Raw genomic sequence first — 22,877 nt, 5'->3', positions numbered from 1 at the left:
ACAATTCACATTTTTAAGGTAATGTCCTTTTTCTCAATGTTAAAACCAGATTTATTCATTAGCTCGTCTTGACCCTCTGTAGCCATTTTGCAATAAATATCTTTGGTCTTGTTTGTTAATCATAAAACCTGTGTCAAAAAAATTATATAAATTGTGACTTCTGTTTATAAGAATTGTTCTGAGTAAGCGGCTGATTAAAGTGATACTGATATAAATCTCAGAGATATTTGCATTTTTTAAAAAGTTTATTGAAAGAATACTGGAGACAAGGCAAAGGGCTTTGATTTCATCCCTGAAAGTCTGTTGTGGGAGGAAGCCCTTAGTTTCCCCATGTAATTTATTAGAATTTATTTTTATGGCAGAATTCCCTAGCAGGATTTCAGAAAATAGGCTCTCTTTTTCACCGGTTCCTTCACTAGAAAAAAAAAAGCAGAAAGGAAGAAGGTTTAGTCACAGCAGTCTAAAGTTATACATAATTTTTTTTAAAAAAAATGTTCCAACAAAATAAACAGCAAGTCAATAAATACTTAGGATATTCTGATGAACCAAAACTTGAAATGTTTCAAGCTTCACTGCATTAGAAAATTACAGAAAACCTAAAGCAGCCCTTACTTCTTTATTTTTCATTTAATGTTATCGGAGTAGGAAGAGCAATAATAAGCTAAGTGCTACCAACCACCCTTCTTAGAGAAAAAATGACCAAGAGGATTATTTTTACTTTAAAAAAAAAAAACATGGTAGAGGCTGACTGGGGAGAAAATGCTTCACTGTTGCTTCCATTATTTTCTATGCGGGAAAAAAAGACACACAAATACTTTCAACTTGGGGAATCCAGACTTGCAACGTTTTTGTACCGTTTTGTAATTGATCAGTTTCAGAATTTCATTTTCACCCTTTGCAGAAAAACAGAAGCATTTTTTTCCCTTGCTACCTCAAACAGACTTATGCAGAAGATGTTAACTTTATCACAAGGCCTTTTAGACCCCTGGCAATTGAATTTGTTTCTTCTATTTTGCTTCTTAATACGCAACTATAATTTTTAAATGTGTGTGTGTGTATGTAGTGGCTTTTTCACTGCGTTTTCTTGGGTGTGCAAAGCTATTCCATTGAACAACCTTTGCAAATTGTTACTGAGTTGGGGAAACACCAACCCTGATGGTGCAGAGCCTCATGCCCCCCCCCCATCCCACCCCAAAAATTGCTTTTCCACCTTGGCAACTTGTGGACTTCAACTCCCAGAATTCCCTAGCCAGAATGCTTTTAAGGCAGGGAATTCTGGGAGTTGAAGTCCGCCCGTCTTCCAGCGGCCAACTTTCAAAAACACTGCTTTAACATGTTTCAGAAACACGGATCAAGCTAGGGATCGGGTGGTTTTGTGGCATTTTACAATCCTTACCTCTCGGAATCCATTCGCGTGATATGTGATCCACATCTGGGGTGGCAAGGATACGCAATCCATGTCCAGTTGTGGCTTGTTTATAGGATAATAAGTTTTCTTGCAGTGCCTGAAGTCTCATGGAAGTTTTAAAGAAGAGATTGGGCAACCCTTTGTCTGAAATGGTGTAGGGTTTCCTGCCTAAGCAGGGGGTTGGACTAGAAGACCTCCAAGGGTCCCTTCCCACTCTGTCATTCTATTCTATTCATGCCTTACAGGGCACAGCATTCGTAGCAATTAATATAATTGATAAGTACGCTTGCCATCACAGCAAGAACTGTTTGCAGAAAGTCCTTTGGTTAAAATCTCTCCTTTCCGTGTCTCTCTTCAAGGAGAGACGGTTGCCCCAAATCGGATCAGGTCTGCCGGAGGTGACGCCGAACTTCAGTAGGGGGCTCCCCAAGAAACCTGGGCCAAAACCATCAACCTTTTCAGCTGCTCGTAAGACACAAACATCACCACGTTCCAGGACCCCAGCCGTAAGAAAGAAGGGATGAAGCTGGAAAAACGAGAAAAAAGGAATTTAAATGGCTGGTGCCCGAGACAATGCAGAAGTTTCTTAATCTTTATCTTTTATCTTTTATTAGATTTGTATACCGCCCTTCTCCTTTCGGACTCAGGGCGGTGAACAGCCAAAATAAAAATATTTGTACACAAGTTAAAATAATTTTTAAAAATAATTTAAATGAAACGTGGCCCATAATTTAAAACATTTCAATTAAAAATCAGTATCAAAGGTTAAAACAAACATGGAATCAGGCCAGCCCGGCTAACTGAAAAAAGTAAGTTTTTAGGGCTTCTGTGCTCAGAAGCTCAAAAAAAACCCCAAAACCCCCAATAGGGTAGCCACAAAATTGTGTGTTTGATGTGCCATCTCCTTCTTTAACTTCAGTAGCGTGGTGGATTTCGGATCAGGAGGTCACGGTTGATATTTTGACTCTTTGGATCCCTGCTGAAGATGCTCTTTCTTCTCAAAAGTGTAATTTTGACTCATGGCTGGCCACGAGAGACATATAACCTTAAGAAAGGTCGTAGAATGGAGCAGAACTCGCTTAGCAACCGTCTCACTTAGCAACAGCAGAAAGTTTGGGCTCCATGGTAGTTGTAAATCGAGGACTATCTGCATTGCCCTGAAATTGCCAATCAAAACCCACACCAGAGTGTCCACAAAATGCAGTCAAAATGTCCAGATGGAGGCCGCAACGTTCCTCCTAAAATGGATGGAGCTTTGATCGCACCATGTTGGGTCCCCATCATGGCATTTTGACTGTACCCTGAATCCCCACCATCCCCAAACTCTCTCCCCCCCCGCCCCCCATAGAGGTCTGTAGAGATTCTCCGTCCTCCAGGTCAAGTGTCAGGTTCCGATGTCGTCTCAAATAAATTGCATTTCCAAACAAATAGTCTTTGATGAAATCTTTCATTTATTGAGTACAATGATCTGTCCCCAACTTCATCGTAGCCGACACTGACCCTCTGACCCCCAAACCCTTCCCTTTCCATTCCCCAATTCTCAGCGTCTCATTGGCCATCTTCCAAGTCACTCTCCCCATCTCTACTACTTCAACTCACAGGAATGTCCCCCCTCCCATCCCATCTCCTAGGGGATATTATCTGCAGGGAAAATAAGTAGGTGAAAAGTCAAGGGTCTTCTTCTTTGCATCCTTTTTAGAGAGTCGCTGAGGCCACTTGGAGGCTGATCTGTGTCCTCGGGGTCACCTGAGGGGTTGCAAATGGTTCCTGTAGTCTGCAATTTTTTTTTCCTCTGGAAATCCTTTCTGACTCCCACCACATTCAAAGGGTCTTCATCCCAAATGGTATAGCTAAAAGACCTTGAGGATTCCGACAAACCTCCAGGTGGCCTCAACGACCCTCTAAAAAGGATGCAAATGACCAGTTGTCCGCGAGGAATATAAATCCTTCCATCCTCCTCCATCCAAGTCAGAGCTGAAGAAGCTCCTTGGATGAGAAGCGAAATGTCTTCAACAGAAAAAAATAGAAAGTCCTGAAAAAAAAGGCCCTTTAGAGAAGAGGAGCAGAAAGTCTTATTCTGCCCACTCAGCACATTGTCCAACCTTGTTGTCATTGACCACAGAAGAAGAGGAGGAGAAGGAGGTCAGGTGGACTTCAAGGAATTACGGGTAGTCCTCGACTTACGTCCAAAATTTCTGTCGTTAAGCGAAACGTTTGTTAAGTGAGTTTTGCCCCCTTTTCTTGCCACAGGGGTTAAGTGAATCCCTGCAGATGTTTCTAACCCAGTTGTTAAGTGAGCCTCCCTTCCCCACTAACTTTGCTTAGAACAGTGTTTCTCAACCTTGGTAGCTTGAAGATGGGTGGACTTCAACTCCCAGAATCCCCCAGCCAGCAGCGCTGGCTGGGGGATTCTGGGAGTTGAAGTCCACCCATCTTCAAGCTTCCAAGGTTGAGAAACACTGGCTTAAAAGATCACAAAAGAAGATCACATGGGAACTCCAGGACACCGCAACCATCATAAATACGAGTCAGTTGCCAAGCTTCTGAATTTGATCACGTGACCACGGGGATGTAAGTGTGAAAAACCATCCTAAGTCACTTTTGTCAGTGCTGTTGTGACTTTGGTCACTAAACAAACGGGTTGTAAGTCAAGGACTAGCTGTCTCTCCCTCTGTCCCCCCAGGTGGGTCTCTCGGGGACCCCGAGGACGGATGGGGAGGACAAAGGGACCCTCCTCTTGGTGAGGGGAACAAGTGACTCACCCTTTGTAGAAAGCATTTGGTCCTTCCTTCACCACCATGGTCAACATGCAGCTCAAGGCGTTCTTGTATTGTCCGGCACGGGAGTTCATGTACCGTGTTTTGACCACGTCCACCGGAGACGCCACCACCGTCGCGCAGAAACCGGCTCCGAACGCAGCGACAAAGTGGCACGGGAAATTGTCTGGGGAGAGAAGGGAGGAGAAGACCCTTAGGATGACGGGCATCAAGAATCTGGATAGAAGGTGCTCCTTCTCTCCAAATATGCTTCTTCAGAAAACATTTACAGATGAACAGAGTTGGAAGGGTCCTTGTGTCAGCGTTCCAGTGCTGGCATATGAAAGGAGAGGAGAAGCTTGAACTTTTGCCTACTTAATTCCTTTGAAGATTCTGTTTCCTCGGAGATGGGAGGAGGGGGGACATTCCTGTGATCTGTATCCTGAAATAAGTGCTTGGCCTTATTGCCATGTGCTCAAAAGCCCAATTGGGCTTATTATCAGGAGGTGTCTTATTTTGGGGGAAACAGGGTATCTATCTATCTATCTATCTATCTATCTATCTATCTATCTATCTATCTATCTTGTTTTCCCGAAAATAAGACCCTGTCTTATATTTTTTGGAACCCTGAAATAAGCGCTCGGCCTTATTGCCATGCGCTCAAAAGTCCGATTGGGCTTATTATCAGGGGATGTCTTATTTTTGGGGGAAACAGGGTAAACAAAGCCGTCCCTAAAAGAGGACTGCCTGTAATGCAGAATTTCCCCCCTCCCAATTTTTCTCTGGTTCCCTTACCTGTCATCAGGTGATACTTCAGCAGGATTTCCTTGATGAGGTCGTAGGTCACCATCTCCCCACAGTTGACAATGGCATTGCGAGTGATGTTGGGAAACGTCCCTGCCAGGAAGGGAAGGAAATGTTGGTTAATTGGGTGGAAAAAAATGAAGGTTTTGGATTCAAAAATTGCTTTGGGAAAAGAACAGATGCGAAGAGGCACCTTTCTTTCTTTTTTTCTTTTCTTTTTTTTTGTAAACAAGTTTTATTAGAATTTTTCTTTCATCATACATATTTTAGGAACAGAGTGTTGACTGAGTCACATCTTAAACATAATAATCTTTATAATCTATTCTAATCTTTCCATCTCTTTTATATAATCCTTTATCACAAATTAATCATTTGTCACCGTATCTTATTATTTCAGCTTCTGCCATGTTGTTCTTTTTTTCCCAATCCATTTTACATCATGTCTCTGTTTCCTATTTCAGCCATAAATGTTCTCTTTCCATACTTCTTTATCTTATTTTCTTCTTAATACATGAACAATACCACTATCCGCCCTTAATTCCCAATCTCTTACAATGACATCAATTAATTATCTTATTTCTCTGTTGCTAAATACAGTATATTTCTCAAATTCCCCATCCTACTTTTTAACATTTCAGGTACCTTTCCAGAGTCCTCGGACCCCTTCTTCCCGGGCGATCGTTCGATAGGCATCTACGGTCCCGTTGTACCTCTTGGGAGTCCCCACCAGCTGGATGTGGGCTTGGAAACGGACTTTCACCACGTCCGTAGGTTGGGCGCACGTCACTGCCATGGCGCCGGTGGTACAGCCGGCAAGGAGGCGGGTGAAAATGCTGGTATCTGAGATGTGACGAGGGAGGAAGATGAAGGAAAAAGGATACATGAACCTCCTCGAAGAGCACGGAGGTGGCTTTGGACAAGATACGCGGAAGCCGATAGTAAAACCTGAGCTTAGTCCGGGAACACAGGGAAGGGTGAGAAAGAAACTCAAGATGCCCTTCCTTGAGTCTCTTTGGTATAAGAGGGAGGGGAACTCCCTCAGGCTTTGGAGGTCTTGCTATTAGCACCCAGAGCTATAAGGTAGTTTATTTTTGGTGGACTCCTTGTTTCCTGGCTTGGCCTACTCCGAAGGGCTGAGGGTGTTAGTGAGAAATTAGAGAAGGGGTTCCTTGGTGATGTGGTTGATTAAGCTCTTGACCCTGTTTGTGAGGGGGGGAGGAGGAGGAGGAAGAGAAGAAGGAGAAGGTGGAGGTGAGAATAGGAAGAGGAGGAGGAGAAGGAGAAGAAGAGAAGATGGCGGAGGAGGAGGAGGAAGAAGGGGAGGAGATGGGATGAGGAAGAGAAGAAGGAGAAAGAGGAAGAGAAGGAGAAAGAGATGATAGATGAGAATAGGAAAAGAAGCAGAAGGAGGAGAAGATGGAGGAGGAGGAGGAAGAAGAAGGGGAGGAGATGGCGATGAGGAAGAGAAGAAGGAGAAAGAGGAAGAGAAGAAGAGAAGGAGAAAGAGATGATAGATGAGAATAGGAAAAGAAGCAGAAGGAGGAGAAGAGGAGGAGAAGATGGAGGAGGAGGAAGAGGAAGGGGAGGAGGAGGTGATGAGTAAGAGAAGGAGAAAGAGAAGAAGAGAAGGAGAAAGAGACGATAGATGAGAATAGGAAAAAAAGCAGAAGGAGGAGAAGAGGAGGAGAAGATGGAGGAGGAGGAAGAGGAAGGGGAGGAGGAGGTGATGAGTAAGAGAAGAAGGAGAAAGAGAAGAAGAGAAGGAGAAAGAGACGATAGATGAGAACAGGAAAAGAAGGAGAAGGGGAGAAGAGGAGAAGATGAGAATAGGAAGAGAAGGAGAAGAAGAGGAGAAGATAGAGGGGAGGAGATGGGAGGAGGATGAGGATGAAAAGGAGAAGAGAAGAAGAGGAGGAGATGAGAATAGGAAGAGACAGAAGAAGAGGAGGAGGAGGAGAAGGGACGAAGAGGACAACAAAGAGGAAGAGGAGGAGAAGACACTTATGCTAGCCTCCAGACTTACGCTCGGAGCCCTTGGGCGTGTAGAGCTCCTTCACCGAGTCGTAGAGCCCGATCCGGACCGAGGCGAAGCTCATCTGGCGCTGAAGACCGGCTACCAACCCGTTGTAGAGACTCTTGGGCCCTTCCATCTTCACCATGGTGGTGATGGTACCCAGGACGCCCTTATATTTCACTTGTCTGCTTGCCTTGCAAGTCCTCGATTCCCCCTGAATCTGAGAGGAGAAATGGAGATTGTGTGGCGTTATCATCCTGGCATTGCTCTAAACCAGAGATTCTCAACTTTGGCAAGGTTAAGACGTGCGGACTTCAACTCCCAGAATTCCCCAGCCAGCATGGTTCCTTTTACACTCCACAGTCCCTACTCGATGGCATAGCTCTCTCTCTCTCTCCTTTGGCCACCTCCAAGGGTGCATTTTTTCAAAAGGCAACTGGATTTTCTTTGTTTTTCCTTGAAGATGTTTCGCTTCTCATCCAAGAAGCTTCTTTGGTTCTGGATGAATGCTGGAGGATGGAAGGATTTATACCAGTGGTGGGTTTCACATTTTGTTACCACTGATTCGCCCTGCGCATTTGCGCGCACCTTCCTTGCATGCACCCGGCCTTCCGTGCATATGCTTTGCTCGGGCGCGTGCCTTTCACGCATGCCCCCAGCCTCAAAAGCGTGCCTAAATTGGACAGTATAGCGCTGGGGCAGGTGGTTAGGCCCACCCACAATCTCCGCTACCGGCTGAATGCCACCTCTGATTTATACTCTTTGCAATCACCGTCTCCTTTAGTGACGGTGCCATTCTGATTGGGACCTACCTGGAGCCGGACTTTGGCTGTGTCCAAGGGAAAGGTGCAGAGGTCAGCAATGCAGGCGGCTGTGCCAGCGCTGAGGAATTTGATGGGTGCCGACGGTGGGATCTCGGAGGGCTTGAGACCAACCATCTTTCTCGGCAAACGACAATCTCCACTCCAGAAATCTTCCTTTGGCTGCGACCTATAATTTGTGAGGGTTGCCACAGAAACAGCTCCAGCCTTGAGGAAGGAATGAACCTAGGAGAAAAAATAAAAAATAAAAATTAAAACCGATCACAAGAACCGCTAAGGTTACTACGATGGGTATCGTTTACGTTGGACTGAGATCTAATCCGAAGAGTTTAATCCATGCCAGCTGAACCGATAGGAAGATACCGAGCAAGATGCCTGTGTGCAGTAACAGTGGATCCATCCGATCTTGTGGTAGAGGAGCGCAGAGACGATCTTGTGGAAAATACAGATAGTCCTCGACTTACAACGGTTCATTTAGTGACGGTTCGATGTTATAATGATGAAAAAATATAGAATAGAAGAATAGAATAGAAAATAGAATAGAATAGAATAGAATAGAATAGAATAGAATAGAATAGAATAGAATAGAGGGAGGGAAGGAAGAAAGGAGAGGAGAGAGGGAAGGGAGGGGAGGGGAAGAGAGGAGAGAAAAGAGAAGGGAAGGGAAGAGAAGAGAAGAGAAAAGGAGAGGAGAGAAGAGAATATGAAAATAAGAATAGAATAGAATAGAATAGAATAGAATAGAATAGAATAGAATAGAATAGAATAGAATAGAATAGAATAGAATAGAATAGAATAGAATAGAATAGGAGGTAGGGAAGGAAGGAAGGAAGGAGAGGAGAGAGGGAAGGGTGGGGAGGGGAGGAGAGAAAAGGGAAGGGAAGGGAAGAGAAAAGGAGAGGAGAGGAGAAGAGAATATGAAAATAAGAATAGAATAGAACAGAACAGAACAGAACAGAACAGAATGCAGAATACAACAGAATAGGAAGAGAAGAGAAAAAGGAAGGATGGAGAAGAGAAAAAGGAAAGAGGAGAGGAGAGGAGGAAGGAAGGGAGGAGAGGAGAGAGAAGAAAGGAAAGGAGAAAGGGAAAGGAAGGGTGGGGAGGGGAGGAGAAGAGAAGAGAAGAGAAGAGAAGAGAAGAGAAGAGAAGAGAAGAGAAGAGAAGAGAAGAGAAGAGAAGAGAAGAGAAGAGAAGAGAAGAGAATTCTTTATTGGCCAAGTGTTATCGGACACACGAGGAATTTGTTTCTGGTGCAGAAACTCAGAGTTTAAAACAGCAAATACCATAATAGGTCACAGTTACAATAATCATAGTTACAATAATCAATCATAAATTACAAACCACAATCGAGAAATCATATATAAATAGCCCGTAAGCGACTGATCGCAAATCGAGCTCTACCTGAAACCAAGCAATTAAAAACAGAATTTTTACCTGGACAACTCGAAATAATCGTCTCTCCAGATTCTCAGGCTGGCGTCCCCCCCATTCGCCGCTCGAAGAACCTTCTGGCAAAAATGAAATCTTGGAGATCGTTACCAATGAACCGTCCGTCAATCAACGATCCGGCCGGTCCGAGCGGGGAGCAGCCCTTCCGTCCGGCTCGAACAGATGTCGGGACTCTTTTATTTATCATCGTTGTCGATGCCCCTTTATAAACTCAGCCGGGATGGCATTTCAACAAGATGCCAACGGATGAAAACACCGATCGTGTGGCGGGTCAGCCAGTGAGAGGACTGAAATGACCCCCTCTCCGCCCCCCCGTCCCCGGTCTGTGGGGCCCAAAATAGCCGGTGGGGTAAGTCATTCTGCAAATAACTATATACACAGGGAATTTTTTCACCCCTTATGTGAAAAAAATTGGGTGGTGGGTTTTCTGTGGGCACTGTGGACATGAAACAGGGTTATGGCTGGTCCTTGATTTACGGCCATTCGTTTAGTGACCGTTCAAAGTTACAACCGCACTGAAAAAAATGACTCAGGATCGTTTTTCACACTTACGACCGCTGCAGCATCTCCCGGCGTGACGTGATCAAAATTCAGAGTCTTGGCAACTGGTTCCGATTTATGACGGTCGCCGTGTTCCCCTTTTACGACCTTCTATAATCAATGGGGAAGCCAGATTCGCTTAATGACTACATGATTCACTTAACAGCAATCAACAATCGTGGCCAGAAAGGTTGTAAAATTCACTTAAGAACCGTCTCGCTTAGCAAGGGAAATTTTGGGCTTGTATGTTTGGTCGTAAGTCAAGGACTACCTGCATTCTTTCTGCAAACGTCCAAGCTGCCCATCTCTGCAGTGTAAGGTGGTTGCGTTCACACAACCAATTTAACCAGGTTCCGTGCAAACAAACCAGGGATTGCTGCAAAGGTACCAGCATCCTTAACTCAGTCAGTGTTAAACTTGGGGAAAATGTTTCACTCAGTTTAGCAAAGGATGGGAATTTATTTTTGGGATTCTGCCAATCTAGTAAATGAGTGAATTCAGCTACAGGTGAGTCCTCGACGTATGACCACAATTGAGTTCAGGATTTCTGTTGCTAAAGGAGACAGTTGTTAAGTGACCAGAATTTCCTTTGCTAAGACAAGTTGGTTGTTAAGTGAGTCGTGCAACCTTTTTTGCCATCGTTAAGTGAATCACTGCATTTGTTAAAAATGAATCATGTGGGCGTTAAGCAAATCCGCTTCGCCCCCAAAGTCACAGAGGAAGCCGGATTCACTTAATAACCGTTTCACTGACTTTTAACAGCCGCAGTGATTCACAACTGCGGCATGAGGTTATTAAACGGGGCAAAACTTACTTTTAACAACTGTCTTGCTTAACAACAGAAATTTTTGGACCGAACCCTGGTTGCAAGTCGAGGACTACCTGTATTGGTAGATCTGCTGCAAATCCACAAGCGTGCAACTCATTCGGAACCCGGAGCCGTCCATCTGAAAGGCATCCTTGAGGTCATCTGGTCCAGCCCCCTGCTTACTAAAGGAATTCACATTGGAGCATTCCCAGCCCAGCGCCAGCCACTTCTCTGCGTATTTAGGGACGTTTCTAGGAACAGGCTGTGCTTACAATTTACAGTTGTAACCGCAACCAAGGCCAGGAAATGGTGTGACCTCCGCCACTGTTGTTGCGGACGTCACAAGAAATTAAAAAAAAAAAAGAAGTTTTCTCCATGGCAGGAGAAAATTCCAGGCTCTTCTCGAGTTTCTGGGACGAACAGTTCAGGAAAACACGCTCCGCTTATTTGGGTGCCTCTAGCAACCGAAGAACGTTCCCACAGCCAGCTGGGTTGTCTGGCAAAAATATTAAAATAGCCTCACTGTTAGAAGGTGGAATTGCAAAGCGACACCAAGGGGGAAGAGTAGCATTTTACCTGGGAGAGAACGAGTCAGAAATAATTCGGATTATTGGCACCTCTTATGGGAAATTGGAGGGACGCGGTGGCTCAGTGGCTAAGACGCTGAGCTTGTCGATCAAAAGGTCGGGAGCTCAGCGGTTCGAATCCCTTGTGCCGCGTTAACGGGGTGAGCTCCCGTTCCTTGTCCCGGCTTCTGCCAACCTAGCAGTTCGAAAGCAGGTAAAAAATGCAGGTAGAAAAATAGGGACCCCCTTTGGTGGGAAGGGAACAGCGTTTTCCGTGCGCCTTTGGCGTTGAGTCATGCCGGCCACATGACCACGGAGACGTCTTCGGATAGCGCTGGCTCTTCGGCTTTGAAACGGAGATGAGCAGCGCCCCCTAGAGTCAGGAACAACTAGCACGTATGTGCGAGGGGGAACCTTTACCTTTATGGGAAATCTGCATCCTGCATGCAGGCGACTGGATGGAAAAATCAGGATTTCTGAGAAAACAGAATGATAAGAATTGAACTGTGTATCTTTTCTTGGGGATATGGAGAAGAAGCCCAGAGAACAAGTTAAAACGAGGGGATTTTTCTCTGTAGCAAATCAGCCTCACTGCCTTCCTTCGTAGTATTCAATTCCCACAATCCCCAATTCATATGGTTCACGGCTGGGGGTGATGGGAGTCAGACTGGAAAGCTCTGGAAGGGGAGCAGGTTGGGAAGGGTTGATTTTTGCATTCTCAATTTCAAATTTTCAACAATTTGCGTTTGCAATTTTTTTTTTTTCCCATTGTAGGAATGGACCAGCTGGGTTGGTCGCACTTTGCTCTCGTTTTAATATTAAAATTATGCCTAATTTTTAAGCTGTGGTATGGTAATATAGGTTAGTCCTCGATTTAGGACTACAATTGAGCTCAGTTACGGTCGTAGGTCTTACTGGTTGTTAAGTGTGTCACCATGTGACTGCATCCGATTTGACGATCTTTTTTTACAATGGTTAAAAATTCTAAATCTTCTCCCTTTTTAAATGTAAATTTTAATTTGTTTTTAAATTATGGGGTATTTTAAATTCGTCTCAGCCAAATTATTTAATTCGTTTTTATTCTATTTTAAATTTTTGTATTTATGTGTTTTATTCTGTGGCTGTTCACCGCCTTGAGTCCTTCGCAAGTAGGGCGGTATATAAATCCAATAAAATAAATAAATAAATAAATAAATAAAATAAAAATGAATGCCGATTTTGTGACCTTGTTTGCAATGGTTGTTAACCAAACCCAGTATTTACAATGGGCATTTTTTGAAGGAAACCAGAAACGAATGTGAGTTTTTGAATCTTTTGTGCCTGGTTGAGATCCGCCATAACTTTTGAATTGTTGATAATCAACTGGCCATAAGTCGAGGACTACCTCTAGACAGAACCTGGGTATTATCTTCTCTTCTCAAATTTTACAGCCTCCGGAAGAAAGTGTCAGCATTGGGGAAATATATACTGCAGTGTTTCTTGAGTTTGGCCCCTTTAAGAGGTCTGGACTTCAACTCCCAGAATTCCCCAGCCACCCGTGAATTCTGGGAGTTGAAGTTCAGACCTCTTAAAGGGACGGGACGTTGAGAAACACCCAGTGGTGGGCTTCACAATAATTTAACAACCGGTTCGCCCCAGCACCGAAAATGTGAGAGAAAGCGCACATGCCATTTTGCGCATGTGTTTTGCTTGCATACATGCTTGCACACGTGCACAGCTTAAAAAAATGCAACTCAATAGGATAGCATAGCACCAGGGCAGGTGGGCTGGGTGCTGGTTTGCCAGAACTGATCCGAATCAGCTGAATCCCACCCTGGAAATGCTGCTCTCCTGCCTCAAACGTTACCTTGCTATCGAAGAAATATGCTTGAATTCATAAAAATATCATTTTTATTGTGTAAAAACCCAGAATCACAATAATAATAATAAAAACTAAAACAAAAAATACTTCGTAAATAAATTAGCACGGTTCCATTCGGATGCATTATTTTTCCCCAAAACCTGATATGTTCCCCAAAATTGGAAAAAAACAGGAGAATCAAGGCTTATACAATTGATTAGACGCAGTGTTTCTCAACCTTGGAAGCTTGAAGATGGGTGGACTTCAACTCCCAGAATCCCCCAGCCAGCGCTGCTGGCTGGGGGATTCTGGGAGTTGAAGTCCACCCATCTTCAAGCTTCCAAGGTTGAGAAACACTGGATTAGAGTCACAGATACACCTGTCCAGCTGGATGCAAATTTCCACATCCTACAGTTGACTGCTTTTTTTTTTTTGCTGTGGAAAGCTGGGAAATCTTCCACAGATGGAGCATTTCCCCCGATCCTGTGAGAACGGAGCAGGCATCCTAAATTCATAACTGCTCTCCTACAATCCCTTCCAGTTCAGATTTCATCCAGGATAGCCAGGTAAGCCTCAAACGGGCAAATCTATTGGAGAGGTTGGTGCTTGAAAGAAAAGCAATTAAAAAATGTGGTTCAGGAAAGGATGCCCTTTTTAATCCAGGCTCAGGTGTTCACTTCCAAATTCCTTCAGGCAAAGAATCCAGAAAGGATTATTATTTTTTCCCATGGGAGACAAATGGAAAGAAACGAAAAGGTAAACGAGAGATCCAGGGTGGATTTTTAAAGAGAGAGGAAGGGAGGGAAGGAGGGAGGGAGAGTGCCTTTATGGATCCGAGGTAGCCAGAGTGCAACTTTTTGGAGATCCAACTCTTTGGAACGAATCTGTTCCTCTCCAATGCTCAAAAAAAGAAAAAAGAAAAAAAAAGACATGAAGCCAAAAGGTGGAGATTGGAAAAAAAAGATAATTCTGTTGCTGCAATGCGCTTTTTCCCCCTATCTTCCTATCACTAAGGTGACAATTAATCAGTTTTGGATGGCAGGTAGAATCTCTTCAAAGTGGCACTGATATTTGAGGAAAAACGGGAGGGAGGGAGGGAAAGAGAGAAGGAAGGAAGGAAAAAAAGAAAGAAGAGAGAAAGAAAGCGAAAGAAAAAGGAAGAAATAGAGAGACAAAAAGAAAGAAAAGAGAAAGAGAAAAACAAAGAAAGAGAGGAGAAAGAGAAAAAGAAAGAGAGAGAGAGAAAGGAAGGAAGGAAGGAAGAAAGAAAAAAAGAAAGAATAATCTGGATTTCTCTACTACGAGGGGGTGGAAGGAAGTGGGGTAGATACTAAGGGCCCTCCCCACAGCCATGCCAGGGACCTTGGGTGTCATTTTGCCCAGAGGGGCATCTTTGCAGTTCCCATGCCAACACTGAGGCCAGGAGGCACATGATGCTGAAAAGAAGGCGGTGAGGAAAGGATGCGGCCTGGAGAACAATAGTTTGTCCAGGTGGTGCCCACTCCAAACCCAAAATTGCCTTTCGGATGACTGATGCAGGGGATGCCAATGTTCATTATCTTGGCTCACATGTGTCTCTACGTTCTTCAAGGAGAACAAAGTGCTGGTTTATTAGGTGCTGTTTCAGAAAGAAGGGCCGGGGGGGGGCGCACAGGTGAGTCTTGGGGTCCAGCAGAGGGATCTTGCGCTGATGTGACCCCTCCCTCTCTGCATTTGGGGGTCGGTGGCATTGAGAAGGCCGAGGTCACAGCCTTTGCTGGAAGTTTCATGAAGTGGACTCGGTCCTGCTGGCTTTATACTTTTTCGGAGAACTGCGTGGAAAAAATCCGAGCGATTCTTTTCATTTCCTCTTCGGGCAGCTGAAGAGGCATCGGGCTTGGCTTGGGCCTTCGGTGAGGAATTCCCGGCACCTCACTTCGGCCTTCTCCAGCCTGAAACAGAAGGAAAGGAAAATGGCTCTCAAGAGCTTCTTTGTTGCTCTTATACAGAAATCATCTCAAAAAAACCAAATTTCCACGGTGACTCCAGACGTTGCTCTGGGAGTGAGATGGGCAGTTGCTAAGTTCGGTGCATAGACAAAACTAACAATCAAGAAATTAAAAGTTCAGGAACACAAATTCCTTTTAGGGAACAACTGATTTGCTGGGAGATTCTGAAACCCCCAAAGTCGTTTTGCAAAATAGATGGATGCCATATAAATTAGATAGACAGATAGATAGATAGACAGATAGATAGATAGATAGATGGATGGATGGAAGGATGGATAAATATAGATGGATGGATGGATAAATGGATGGATAGGTGGGTGGATGGATAGATGATAGATAGATGGATGGAAGGATGGATGGGTGGAAAGATGGATAGGTGGGTGGATGGATAAATATAGATGGATGGATGGACGAATGGATGGATAGGTGGGTGGATGGATAGATGATAGATAGATAGATAGATAGATGATGGATGGAAGGATGGATGAATGGATGGATAGGTGGGTGGGTGGATAGATAAATGGATGGATAGATAGATAGACTGACTGACTGACATAGATAAATAGAGAGAGAGAGAGAGAGGGAAAGAGAAGGCTGGTTGGCTGCCTATTGAGTGCAGAGAGACAGATGATTTAGTGATGGATGGATGGATAGATGAGAAGAACAGAGATAGATGATGGATTGATAGATGCAGAAAAGATGAAGAGATAAATAGGAGATAGAGGTGATAGGTAAGATAGACAGGCAGACAGACATGAATGGATGGATATTGTGTGGAGAAAGACAGATGATAGATATGGTAGGGATGGATGGATGGATGGACAGAGAGAATTTAGATGGCGAAAGAAAACTGTGCTTCCTGTCCTCGGGGCTCTGCAGCAGAATCCAGCCAGCCTTTAGTAGATTTTTGGAGCTGCGACTGCTGGGAAGAAAAATGCCTGTCCCCTTGGGATCCTCAGATGACCAGGGAGCCCTTCACGCGATGCTGCAAGAAGGAGAAGCTGGGTGGGAAAGTCAAACCCGTCCGTCCGCCTGCCTTGGGCTCCCCAGGCAGGTGAGGACAAAGGTGAGCCTGAACCAGGAAGCTTTTGCAATCTCCCTCCATTAATACACAGACGGTTAAAACTCTATGTCCCCCACCCTCAAATCGGGTGGAAAGGTTGATACCCTGTTAAGACAGAAACAAAATGCAAAAATAATTCGATACGGCAGAGGAGGGGGCTAATCCTTAAATCTGAAGTCTTCAAACTTGGCCGCTTTAAGACTTGTGGACTTCAACTCCCAGAATTCTCCAGCCAGCTGTGCTGCCTTAAATGAATGAAATTTAATGGAAATATAGCGGGAATCTCTTGCCTTAGGAAAGAAAGATCCAACGTTTTGCGGGAGAAGTCTGGAATTTTGAAGTCCACGCCTTGCAAAGTCGTTGAAAAAAACCTGACTTATGACCGTTTTTCACAGGTACGACCGTTGTTGTATCCCCGTGGCGACGAGATCAAAATTCAGACTTTGGCTTGGCAACTGGCGTGTACTAATGACTGTTTTGGTGTCCCCGGTGTGTGTGTGTGTGTGTGTGTGTGACGTGATCCCCTTTTCCGGCTTTCTGACAATCCGGGGAAGCCGGATTCACTTAAACAACTGTACTGACTTAACAACTGCAGGGGCAAAACTCACTTAAGGACTGTTTTGTTTAGTAGCAGAAATTTCAGGCTCAATTACGGTCGTAAATGGGGGGGGGGGAATTACAGGTATTGTAGAAAGGAGGGTCCCCCTTGGGGCGAGTGAGCCGGATCGCCCGAGAATCACAACAGGCCAACCTCCTGCCAACAAACTAGCATCCTTCCAACACTTTTAACCCCCTCCCACTGCTCTGCAAACACGTTTTTTAAAACTGCATTTTTTACACAGAGGAGAATGCTCTTTTTTCCATCACAGGTTTGAATTTTGCTGATGAAGGATCCTGGCCTGTGTGTGTTTTTTTTTTTTTAAAACAGCAGCCTTGAACTTTGGGGAAAGGAAGGGAGGCGAGCCAAGAGAAAGCACAGCGGTGGGTGGGGTGGCCATTAAACTCTGTTCTGCAATATTAAACCCTGGTTGGGAATAAAGCTCCCTTTTGCAAAAGGGCAGCCCAGCCAGGCAGCTGGTCACAAGCTATTAATGGCCCTCCCACCTTTCACCTACTGAGGGGGCCTGTTTTTCCTCGCTCCCACCTGCACCCTGAAACTCTAGGAAGGGGGGCTGGCCTCTAGAAAAGGGGCCGTTCTCGGCTGAGTTCAGCTTATCCAAGCAATAAACTCAGACGCTAATAATACACTCGGCTGCACTTTCGCCTCCTCTCAGTTCTAGCACCACAGGCACAAATTTTTATTTATTTTTTTTGCAAACGGCTGGATCTCAATCCCAGGGTCATCAAAATATGTGTGCCAGGGAGGAAGGCTGGGGCTTAAAAATATCAGATAAACAGATTATATATATATATATATATATATATATATATATATATATATATATATATATATATATATATATATATATATATATATATATATGGAGAGAGAGAGATAATAGAGATAGATTAATTGATAGATATAGATAGATAGATAGATGATAGATACATGGATGATAGATGGATAGAGATGATAGATAGATATGGATGGATAGATACGAGATGATAGATAGATAGAAAGATGATAGATAGATACATGGATGATAGATAGAGATGATAGATAGATGGATGGATAGATAGATAGATAGATGGACGGATAGATAGATGATAGATAGATAAATAGATAGATAGATGATAGATACATGGATGATAGATGGATAGAGATGATAGATAGATAGATGGATGGATAGATAGAGATGATAGATAGATAGAAAGATGATAGATAGATAGATGGATGATAGATAGATAGAGATGATAGATAGATGGATGGATAGATAGAGAGCTCTGGGGAAGGGAAGGATTGATATTCCTTGCAGAGCTGAAGAATCTCCTTGGATGAGGAGCGAAATGTCTTCAAAGAAAAAAAAAAACAGAAAGTCCAGTTGCTTCTTGAAAAACAAAACCACCACCCACCCCCCTTTGGGACCTGTTCAGGGTGGTTTTCGGCTCCCAAATGCTGTAACTTTCCAGTTGCTGAAAGTTCAAACACAAATGACACACGGATCGGGTGTCGGGCCTCCTATTTATACATGCTTATTCACACTTAAGCCCGAGATCCCTTCAATGCCGACAGGGCTGCTTAAAGCATCTTAAGAGGCTGGCAAAAGAGGGCAGCTGGCTCCCCTCCAGCTATCCTGCAGGCCGGTGTGGTGTTGCTGTCGTAGCCGAAAACTCATCCGGCTGCCACCGGCTGCGGTTCGCCTCTGTACAGCTTGAGTCAGCAAAGGAGGCCAGTTGGGAAAAGGCAGCCAGGTGGACGGAAGGTTTCCCTCAGACTTCCCTCTGCTGATCCAGCCCCTTCAGGTTGGGCCACTTCCACCACAAGGGATCGCAGATGAGCTGGGAAGGATCTGGTGCATTGCCTCAACTTTCTGGTCCTCATGGAGAACCCGTCTGCTCACTGGCCGCCAACATTTTGGGCACCAGGCACCGGTTCCATGGAGAGAAGATTTTTTCCACGGACCGGAGGGAACGTGGTTTCATGTGCTTCCTGCATCCCATGGATGAATGGGGCATCGCTTGTTTGAGCAGCCTGGTTTCTGGCATCTCTCTCTCTCTCTCTCTCTCTCTCTCTGACCCTTTGAGAGCTGTATGCAATGTAATTTCATTTTAATGTATGCCAGTTAGTGTACATTCAAAGTGACAATAAAGTATTCTATATCTATCGATCTGTCTGTCTGTCTGTCTGTCTATCTATCTATCATCATCTGACATCCATCCATCCATCCATCATCCTCAGACATGTATGTATGTATGTATGTATGTATGTATGTATGTATGTATCTATCTATCTATCTATCTATCTATCATCATCATCATCATCTGACATCCATCCATCCATCCATCCATCCATCCATCCATCCATCCATCTATCATCCTCAGACATGTATCTATCTCTCTCTCTCTCTCTCTCTCTCTCTCTCTCTCTATCTATCATCATCTGACATCCATCCATCCATCCATCCATCCATCCATCCATCCATCCATCCATCTATCATCCTCAGACATGTATCTATCTATCTATCTATCTATCTATCTATCTATCTATCTATCCATCATCTATCTATCTATCTATCTATCTATCTATCTATCTATCTATCTATCCATCCATCATCATCTGACATCTATCTATCTATCATCTATCATCCACCTACCCGTCCATCTATCATCTATATCAGGGGTCTCCAACCTTGGCAAGTTTAAGACTTGTGGACTTCAACTCCCAAAGCTTTGCTGGATGAGGAACTCTGGGAGTTGAAGTCCACAAGTCTTAAAGTTGCCAAGGTTGGAGATCCCTGGTCTATATCATCCATCCATCCACCCATCATTTATCTTTCTCACCTCTCAACTCTTTATCTATTTCTCTCTCTTTCTCCTTCTCTCTCTCCCTGTCCATCCATCCACCCATCCATCCATTGTTTTTCTCTCATCTCTCAACTCTTTATCTATTTCTTTCTCCTTCTCTCTCTCCCTGTCCATCCATCCACCCCATTCATCCATCCCTCCATCCCATTGAGAAACTGCCCATCTCGTTCACCTTTGCAACTTCCGATGCTAGAAGTTTAAGCCCGAAAACCTTCCGTCAGCAATGCCGGTGCTTTTAGGGCGATGCTACTGTCTCCCTGCAACTTTGCCATCAGAAAACTGTGTGCTCAAAGGCACCGTGGGAAAAGCCAGGACAAGGATTGAAATCCTTCTCACAGCATTGGAAAAGTTTTTTTTTCCCCCCAGGGACTCTGTATTGTAGTTTTGAGGCTTATTTTAATTTTTTTTAAAAGGGGGAATTCCTTTCTGTTCTGCCTTTAGAGATCGTGGAGAATGGCAATCTTGATTTCTTTCCGAGTCAACCTCTTCCCTGTCTAAATATTTTAATCATTTGTTGCAAGGAGTGGGGTGATGGATGTTAAAGTGGAGTCTTTCTGAGGAGGGGTCCATCAGGATCTAAATCTGGAGTGTCCAACCTTGCATGGCTGGCTGGGGAATTCTGGGAGTTGAAGTCCACAAGTCTTAAAAGTCGCGGAGGCTGGACACCCCTGTCTTAAATCAAGGATTTTCCCCCACGTTTCTGTTCTTTTATAGTTTGCTGTCTGTTGCAAACCTCAGGGATCTTAGTCAAGAGAAGTTCACGGCTCCCTTATCTTGGCCATTCCTTCAGGGTCATTAAAGGTCTATTTTGGGTTTAACCCAAGCGAGATGTTCCCCTCTTTTGCCAAAGCTCTTTATAGATTTTCCAGAGGTCAGGAGGTGGCTCTTAAAATTTGACGCCGGTGGAAGTGACAGCCCGTACGTCACTCGCCTCAGTGAAACTGATCCTGGTGTTCTTGGATTGATGAGGTCAGCATGGAGAACTTTCTGAGAAGGGCTATAAAAAATAATAATAAAAAAAAACCCTCCAATTTTTGGCGCTGTGAGGAAAGAACAGGATGTGATTCTGCACCGATAATGATTCCCGCTTCTAAACTTAACAGATTTGGAGCCCAAATGTCACTCGATTTATCATTTAGACACAAGGATTCCTCCTTGGGTTTTAGCACACGCTCTCCTTGCTGGGAAAGATAATTCCAAACTCAAGGAGGAAAAGAATTAGTTCTAGAAGGTTCTGGGCTTCCTCGCCCTCTCCGACACTTCCCGTTTTTCTTTGTAACAGTTTTTAACCAAATCAAGGCTGCAGTTGGGGAGGGTTGTGCAAAGGAGAAAAGGGTGTAAAATCCATTTCTACCAATGCAATGCAAAGAGTTGAGTTGGGTCCCATTCCTAAGACATAACCTCTTAACCTTTCCAAATATCTTTTTATTCCCACCATTTCTCCTTTTCTGGGAAGGATAAATTTCTGTTATGATACTAACTTCCCAGTTTCTGCAAACTCCACATGCCATCCTAGCTTGGCCGTGCTCCTTAGGTAGAGTGGTACCTTGCTATTCATTGCTAATTGGTTCCGGGAGGTGCGATGAGTACCAAAAACTACGAATATCAAATTCTTTCCACAATGAACAATGTGGTGAGTCATAAGGCAGCCGACACCGACAAGTTCTAGCTTGCACACTGAGTACCAAAGAAACGATGAGTAGTGGGACAACATTTTAGAGCCTGGTAGTACAGTGGACTAAAGCACTGTTAAGTAACACCAGCTGCCTGCAATTACTGCAAGTTCGAATCTCCCCAGGCTCAAGGTTGACTCAGCCTTCCATCCTTCCGAGGTAGGTAAAATGAGGACCCAGTTTGTGGGGGCAATAAGCTGACTTTGTATAAATATACAAAAGGATGAAGGCTATTGCTGAGCACGTTGTAAGCCGCCCTGAGTCTCCGGAGAAGGGCGGCATATAAATCAAATTTTAAAAAAAAGATTGACTCAGCCTTCCATCCTTCCGAGGTGGCATATAAATTAAAGCAAAAACAAAACAAAAACATTTTCACATAAAAATGCATTGAGTATCAAATTCGACAAGTTTCAAAGGAGTTGAGTACCAAAGTACCACTGTATTTCCAAATACAACTCACTCACTTCAGCCTATTCTCTTGAATTTTAACAGCTAGTTATTTTTAAAACAGTAAACAAACAGTAAACAATAGCTCAATCCAGCAACTACCAACTCAGATAAACCAGCTAACAGCAAACAAACAGCAGCCTGATCGAGGAATCACTAAGAATACTCCCACCAACAAAGACAGGGCAAGCCACTTTAGGTAAAATGAGAGCAAATGTCACTCCCTTGTAGCACTGATGATGTTACCTAGTTGGGTAACGAAATGTCTGCAAGGAAACAATTAAGCTTAGAGAGCACCAAGATACTCAGTCCTTTTCCTCCACCTCTCCCACCACTTCCTCCTCCCTTGTAGCTCTGATGATGTTACCTAGTTGGGTAATAAAATGTCTCCAAGGAAACAACCAGGCTCAGAGAGCACCAAGGACCCCACGGTTCTCCTCCTCCTCCTCTCTACAAACCCCACTCTCTCCTAGCACTGACTATATTATCTAGTTAGGTCATGAAACATCTGCAAGAAAACCACCAAGCTCAGAGAGCACCAAGTCCTTGTTCTCCTCCTCCTCCTCTTCTTACTTCTTCCCCTCTTCCACAAACTCTATCCACTTCTAGCATTGATAACGTTACCTAGTTGGGTCGTGAAATGTCTGCAAGAAAATCAGCAAACTCAGGGAGCACCAAGGACCTCACAGTCCTCCTCCTCCTTATCTCCACAAACCCTTAGACTGATGATGTTACCTAATTGGGCCATGAAATGTCTGCAAGAAAACCAACCAAGTTCAGAGGTCACCAAAGACTGCCCCCACGGTCCTCCTCTTCCTCCTTCTCCCCCTCCTCTCCACTCCACACACCCCACTCCCTTCTAGCTTTGACGATGTCACCTACTTAGGTCATAAAACGCCTGCAAGAAATTCTGGCTCTAGGATTGCCCGGTGTCATGGCCGAAGTGCTAAATCAGAGGTCTTCAAACCTGGTGATTGGCTCAAAGTCACCCAGTTGGCTTTCATGACTAAGGCGGGACTAGAACTCACCGTCTCCTGGTGATTGGCCCAAAGTCACCCAGTTGGCTTTCATGTCTAAGGCGGGGACTAGAACTCATTGTCTCCTGGTGATTGGCCCAAACTCACCCAGTTGGCTTTCATGCCTAAGGCGGGGACTAGAACTCACTGTCTCCTAGTGATTGGCCCAAAGTCACCCAGTTGGCTTTCATGCCTAAGGCTGGACTAGAACTCACT

General features: G+C 44.4%; 2 protein-coding genes across 4 annotated transcripts in view; both read right to left on the bottom strand.

Annotated features, from left to right (window-relative positions):
* Positions 1-226: 226 nt before the first annotated feature.
* On the bottom strand, positions 227-10,814 carry UCP3 (uncoupling protein 3). The gene is made up of 9 exons (XM_087895722.1): positions 10,678-10,814; positions 9,241-9,906; positions 7,795-8,028; positions 6,992-7,202; positions 5,611-5,808; positions 4,960-5,061; positions 4,171-4,351; positions 1,397-1,934; positions 227-415 (listed from the first exon to the last, which is right to left on the bottom strand). The coding sequence occupies exons 3-8, from the start codon at positions 7,918-7,920 to the stop codon at positions 1,820-1,822; spliced, it is 933 nt and encodes a 310-aa protein (XP_087751848.1). The 5' UTR covers positions 7,921-8,028; positions 9,241-9,906; positions 10,678-10,814; the 3' UTR covers positions 227-415; positions 1,397-1,819.
* Positions 10,815-11,516: 702 nt separating this feature from the next.
* Positions 11,517-22,877, bottom strand: part of C2CD3 (C2 domain containing 3 centriole elongation regulator) — an 82,327-nt gene continuing 70,966 nt past the window's right edge. Inside the window, exon 33 of one of the 3 annotated variants that reach the window (XM_060682724.2) lies at positions 11,517-11,645. In XM_060682724.2, the coding sequence (XP_060538707.2) occupies positions 11,637-11,645 (9 nt within the window). In that variant the 3' untranslated portion in view covers positions 11,517-11,636. Of the gene's footprint in view, positions 11,646-14,597; positions 14,941-20,364; positions 20,523-22,877 lie in introns of those variants that run through there. The other 2 variants (XM_060682722.2, XM_060682723.2) reach the window with 2 other exon arrangements.

The sequence above is a fragment of the Pantherophis guttatus genome, chromosome 5 (assembly GCF_059756535.1).
Source record: "Pantherophis guttatus breed Tessera chromosome 5, ASM5975653v1, whole genome shotgun sequence".
NCBI classification, from domain to species: Eukaryota; Metazoa; Chordata; class Lepidosauria; order Squamata; family Colubridae; genus Pantherophis; species Pantherophis guttatus.
The sequence above is the reverse complement of the archived record's forward strand: the minus strand, read 5'-3'. Positions and strand labels throughout refer to the sequence as shown.